The sequence below is a fragment of the Arachis ipaensis genome, chromosome B07, assembly GCF_000816755.2.
Source record: "Arachis ipaensis cultivar K30076 chromosome B07, Araip1.1, whole genome shotgun sequence".
Taxonomy (NCBI): domain Eukaryota; kingdom Viridiplantae; phylum Streptophyta; class Magnoliopsida; order Fabales; family Fabaceae; genus Arachis; species Arachis ipaensis.
In genome coordinates, this window is record NC_029791.2 from 52,203,748 (window position 1) to 52,209,929 (window position 6,182).

General features: G+C 35.2%; 1 protein-coding gene across 2 annotated transcripts in view; it reads right to left on the reverse strand.

The window, feature by feature from the left end:
* LOC107609127 overlaps window positions 2,907-6,182 on the reverse strand; it is a 3,961-nt gene continuing 685 nt past the window's right edge. Inside the window, exons 3-6 of one of the 2 annotated variants that reach the window (XM_016310972.2) lie at window positions 4,874-5,062; window positions 4,007-4,054; window positions 3,346-3,410; window positions 2,907-3,274 (exon numbers count right to left, since the gene is read on the reverse strand). In XM_016310972.2, the coding sequence (XP_016166458.1) occupies window positions 3,170-3,274; window positions 3,346-3,410; window positions 4,007-4,054; window positions 4,874-5,062 (407 nt within the window). In that variant the 3' untranslated portion in view covers window positions 2,907-3,169. Of the gene's footprint in view, window positions 3,275-3,345; window positions 3,411-4,006; window positions 4,055-4,873; window positions 5,084-6,182 lie in introns of both variants that reach the window. The other variant, XM_021105863.1, reaches the window with a different exon arrangement.

Genomic DNA, 6,182 nt, shown 5'->3' on the forward strand with positions numbered 1-6,182 from the left:
GTACTAACTAATATAATAAGAATATAATTTAGTTATTGGTATTTATATTTTTTATTTATTTATTTTTGTTCAATCCGTTATTTTTTGAATAGGTCGGAGATGCTATGTGTGTGGTGGTAAAAAAGGGGACCTGGGTTTGGGTTATTGGTGTGTGAGCGGATCCCCCGAGCTGACGTTGAAGATGGGGAAGGTTGGAGCCTCGCGACCTCCCGAGTTGATGGAACGATAAGTGAGGGAGCCACCTGTAAAAGGGACTCCGACGCTCAAGTCAGGATCCGTACAAGGTGACAGAAAAAGTAGGGTTTTGGTGATGTACCTGTGAAGAAGGGTAGGGCCCTCTCCATATATACCTGCTACTAGGGTGGGTCCCACAGGAGTAGATCCACCTTCCAGGAAGTTTCCCTCCTCCAGCTGGCTGGTTTCACGCAGATAGGGAGGTAGCACGCGGGTTAGTGCTGTCAATGGGTAGGGTAGGGTAGGGTAGGGTTTAGACTCTATCCTAACCCTACCCGTGGGTTGAAAACTTTCTTAAAACTCTACCCTACCCTACCCGCGGGTTGAGAATCTCTCAACCCTAACCCTACCCGCACCCTAAAGTTCTAAACCCTACTCTACCCGACCCTACCCACAGAAACAAAAAAATATTCAAATAAATATAAAATTCAACCATTCCAAATTTCACACATATTAATAAAATAGAAAATAAAAAACTAAGTTCAAATTAAAATTAAAAACAATAAAATAGTAAGGAAATTCAATATAAAATTACAAATAATATGATCATCAACTAACTTAGTGATTATTTCAAGTTTTTGTAAGAAGAAGATTGTGAGGACAATACTTACTTTCTTCACTACATAATAATTTTTACATATATATCATATAATTTTTACATATATATCATATAATAATTTTTACCCTAAACCCGTATCCTACCCTACTCGCAAGCAAATTTGCACCCTACCTTACCCTACTCGCAGCGGGTAGGGTAGACAACCCTACCCGAACGGTTGTCCGGATCGGGTACCCATGGGTAGGGTATATATTGCCAGCCCTACGCGGGTCGTCCTTGGTTCAGGTAAGGTGCAATGTTGGGTCGGCGATTTGTCCGATCCCAAACTCCGACCTAGCTGGGCTGGGCCGGAACAATTTTATATGTTATTTTATTATAATTTAATTGTTTTAATTAAACAACAATTGAATCTTTTGAACTAGTAACTAAAACAATAGTTTTACGACAGATTCAATTTTCAAAATCTTATTAACAACCATTCTATTGTGCTGTCACTTAATGGTGCTTCGCATGTGTGTTTAGGATTTAGGAAATTGTCATTGCCGAAGATACAAGCACTTCAATTGCGTTCACACAAAAACATAAGGTGAGAGGGAAAAATCTTGAGGACCTTAGATGAACCATATTTAACGTAAAAGATATAGTTGGAGTTAAACCTCAAAATAATCTCTGAGATTGTCATTTTGTACTAAAATCGTCTCTGATATTTCAATTGCATTAATTACGTTCCTAAGATTGACAAAAGTTTACTATGTTAGTCCCTGACCCATTTTTCATTAACGACGTGATGACATGGCTTGATGACGTGTACTATTAATGACATGTGTCATTCCATAGTTTGGCCACGTGTAATAGTATGATGATGTGGTAACCAATGATACGTGGCATGCTGATGTGGATGGTTATGCTATGTGTCGTCCGTTTGTGCCACGTGTCGCAACAATATTTGTCCACGTGTTGTCCATTATGTCATCATTATAGATACACCAAATTAGTTCTTCACTTCGAATTAAGTGACTCATTTTAATCCTTGAAATTGAATGTCGTGCACCAAACTAGTCCCTTCACCAATTTTTTTTATTTTTTTAAATTTAAAATTTTCAATATTTAGATGCACTAATTTCAATTCTATTTTTTTATAAATCGTTTAAATACAAGTTCTTTCATAAAAAAATTTAAAATTTTAGTTTTAATTGTATAAGTTTTTTCAATAATAATTTAACATTAGTAAATTTTAATATATAAGTATGTTATTGTAAAAAAAAATTATATGATTGATTAGACACATCTTTTCATAAAAAAAACGTTTTTTTTATAAATATGTTACTATAAAAAAAGAATTATATGATTGATTAGACACATTTTTCATCAAAAAATGTATTTTTAACAAGAAATCGATAATTAAAATAAACATTTTTTTTGTTCTTGTAAAATACACGTTTCTTTTGTGTGTAAATGGTAGTGAGAGCGCTTGAAATGCCTTTACGTTAACTCTAAGACGGCAGTTAGGGGTATCTGCAAGAAAAAAAATTTTATAAAAGCACTTGTATTTGAATAATATGTGAAAAAATAAAATTGAAATTGATACATTTAAAGATATTGAGAATTTTAAATTTGCAAAAAAGAAAAAGGAGAAAAAACTAGTAAAGAGACTAGTTTAGTGCACGACATTCAATTTCAGGGACTAAAAGTTCACTTAATGCAAAGTAAGAGACTAATTTAGTGCATCTACAATGATGACATAATAGACATGTGGACGAATCCTGTTGCGACACGTGGCCAAATAACATTGTGACACATGACACAACCATCCACATCAGCATGCCACGTGTCACTGGTCATCACATCATCATACAATTACACGTGGCCAAATTGTGGAGTGACGCATATCACTAACAGCCGACGTCATCAAGTCATATCATCACGTCATTAATGGAAATTGGGTCAGAACTAACATAGTGCACTTTTATCAATCTCAGGGACGATTTTAGTGCACAACGACAATTTTAGGAACATTTTTTTTATAAAAAAAAAATGTTTTTATAACTTTAAGGTCAGATACCTAATTACAAATTTAAAAACCTAATTATAAATTTGAAAAGAAACTCTAGACTTGGGGAATAATTTAATTCATATTATATTGAAGTTGCTTACGTTATACAGCGAAAAGTCAAAAACGACGGAACTCATTCTTCGAAGGCATAGTAAATATGAATCCTGAATGGAATTTACAGAGTGGCGCATAGATTCTTATATCATCGAGCTACATATACCGCGAAACATGTAAACAGTTTGACAAACAAGAGCATGTACCTGAGCAGCCAAGTGCTCTTAAGGGACCCAGTCAACTACTTATTAAATGATCCAAGTCAGCCATCACGGGCTGAAACCAGGATTAGGATTTGCACGATGCATTTGGCGGCGAAGTTCTCCCAGGAAGTCCAGCTGTGAACCAAAAGATGAAGGACCTGGGGACATAATCTGAAAGGAAATATACCAAGATATCAATTGATGGATGGATAGATGGAGGATGAGATTAGTACAAAGCTTACCTGATGAGGGAGTCTGAACTGAGTCCACACTGATGATGTAGCACCCGAATACATTTCTGGCTTTTCTGATATATCAAAGTTGGAAGAAATGAAAATTAGAAAGCAACATCACATGGCCATACTACTTGGTTTGTATACAGAAGTAGAACATAAACTGATTATCACTTGATCTTACCGAGGAATTGTCCAGATTCACAAAAGCGACAAAAATGCATAAACAAAATATGGAAATATAGAAAACCAAAAGAAAGAGATAACACCTAGAGGCTGCTTAAAGAGGAATTCTTCAATTAAATAATAATGAATATCCACCACTTAATGAATCCTCAGCATGAACTACACCTTGTCATTGGCATGCTGTATTTCTCCTAACAAGGGTAGCCAATACAACACATACGACTATGCGATTTTTGGGGCAATAAATACATTAAACTCACAAGACACTGCCTGCCAAATGTGCTAAAAAGAATCGGTCTACTACAGTAGTTAGTCCAAGTCAATTCATAATATCGCTTATGATTGAGTTCAAATCATGCAAAACTTACGATTCCAAGACTGGGATTTACTCAACTAGTTTGAGTTCCATATCATCAAATATTAAAAACAGTAGAAAACATTCATAAAAGGAAAAGCTTGTCAGCATTGAAGGTTGCCAACTCACCAGATGAATCTTTGGCATTATTGTATGACTGTATTGCAGCTGACCAACCTGGAAAAAATTACAGCCAACGGATAACAAGTACTGTTAACCAAGGATATGGACATAGTGGACTCATAAAACTAAATGAACAAATCTTGCCCATTCGAAACCTCACCACCACCAGACATTTCTTTCCTCCTCCCTTTCCCTTTGTAATCCAATAAATTTATATTACGTATCATGGATAAATGAATCATAGAACTTTTAATGTCAAGAAGAAGAAGAAAAAAGATATGCAAATGGGCCCATGTATGCATAAACCATAGGGTTGACAGTTAAATCAAAGTATATATTCAATATCCACAAAGCAATTTCTAGATTTCTTTGCCTATGCAGTTGTTAAGTGAAAACTATAAACCATCTTGAAGGAACTAACTCAATGGGATGGCAATAGCATTTCCAAAATCCACAAGAATGAATGAGCAAAAATATTAGATAAAACTTGAAATCGATAATTGAGTTGTCTCTGTGTGACTTCAAGACATGAGTTCAAGCAGTGGAATCAACCACTGATGCTGATAAAATTATCAGGTTTGGCTTCCTACATCACACCTTTTGGGTGAGGTGGGATGCTTGTTCACAGGGCTCGCTCTCTTTTTTACATATCCCCTTGCCATCAACAATTTCAAAGAAACCAATGTGATTGATATATCCCTTTAAATCCGAGTATCTCAAAGCAATGTATGCCAATTGAAGCTGAATGTCATTTCTTAAAGGATTATTCTAATAACTTAAGGAATATAGAAAGCACAACATTAAACGAATATGCAATTAATCAACAGACACAAGTCCACAGGAACAAGTACTGAGAACAAGATGTAAACATACGATCGTTAAGAAGCTGGGAAGCAGCACTGCAGCTACACCCTTCTAGAGCTATGAATCTTGAATAATGATTCTCATTAACAAGACTGTAGCAACCAATATCTCCCTGATCTGGAACATGAGCATTTCTTGGCAAAGCATTTTGATTCTTTTCTGAATCATTTCCTGCACTGTTTGCTCGATCAAGCCGATCTAACAGGAGCCAATCAACATCTATAAATTAGAAAGAAACCAAACAAAACCAGAACTGGAAGCAAATACATTGTGAGGTCTGCATTTCTCACAAAATGAAAATGAATTACATACACTGAAGACTGTAACTAACGCTAGTAATTGTCCTTTTTAAGACTTTTGTTCTTTACACCACTAAAAGTAAGTACCTTAATGAAGGAATTTCAAAGGAAACCACAGCTACTAGAAAGGGAAGCATTTGTCACTGACATGTAATGCCTAGGTCAATTTCTTCCTCTATAATCCAAATAAATTTGATCTTTCAATTTTATCAAATGCACAGAACTTTCTATGGTACAAAGCATTAAATATTCACCAGAAGTTGTGGTTTATTTCTGGTTTGATTATACACGAATTCTTTGAAAACCTAAACATTCTAACTTTTAAGACCTAAAGGTATTGTTCACAGCAGCCACTGGTTTCCCATTGATATTTTGTACTAACTGCAAATTGACCATCCCTCAATATGACTTCATTAACACAATTTTACAAGCCTGAATACACCAACAAAACCCGAATTATAGACCTCCTTTTCTCGAATATCAGAGACATCAAACTCATTTGCCAGGTAGAATCTATGTTCCTCCCCAACTATTTAATCAGGATGGTTAATTGTAGAAATATTTCTTTAGGGAAGATCAAGAGGTCAAGTAGCAACTGACTTTTTCTTTCTTTTCTTTTCGGTTGCGGTACTGAGAAATCAAGCAAAAGAACAGTTGGTGAAATTTGACAACAAAAACTCCAGTTTCACGTTGAAAATATATGTATCTTTTCACAAAAAGGCAATAAAAACGCTCATTTTTATGTTTCATTTCTTGTGTACTCTGGAATGAATTAACAAGTTCATGATTAAACGTTCATTTCTTTCTCCCAAGTGACAGAGAGCCGAACATAATTTACAAATGGAAAAGGCAGATCATAAAATATCATGTTAAGAAATTCTAAAATGCTACAAGGGAATCACTCTGGCACAAAAACGATAATTCTGGTGAGATTTTGTTACTAGTTAAACTCAGTCTCTGAGCCGTGACTTTGTCCTGATTTTGCTTCCGTGACTTGTTTCATGGATATATAACCAGTA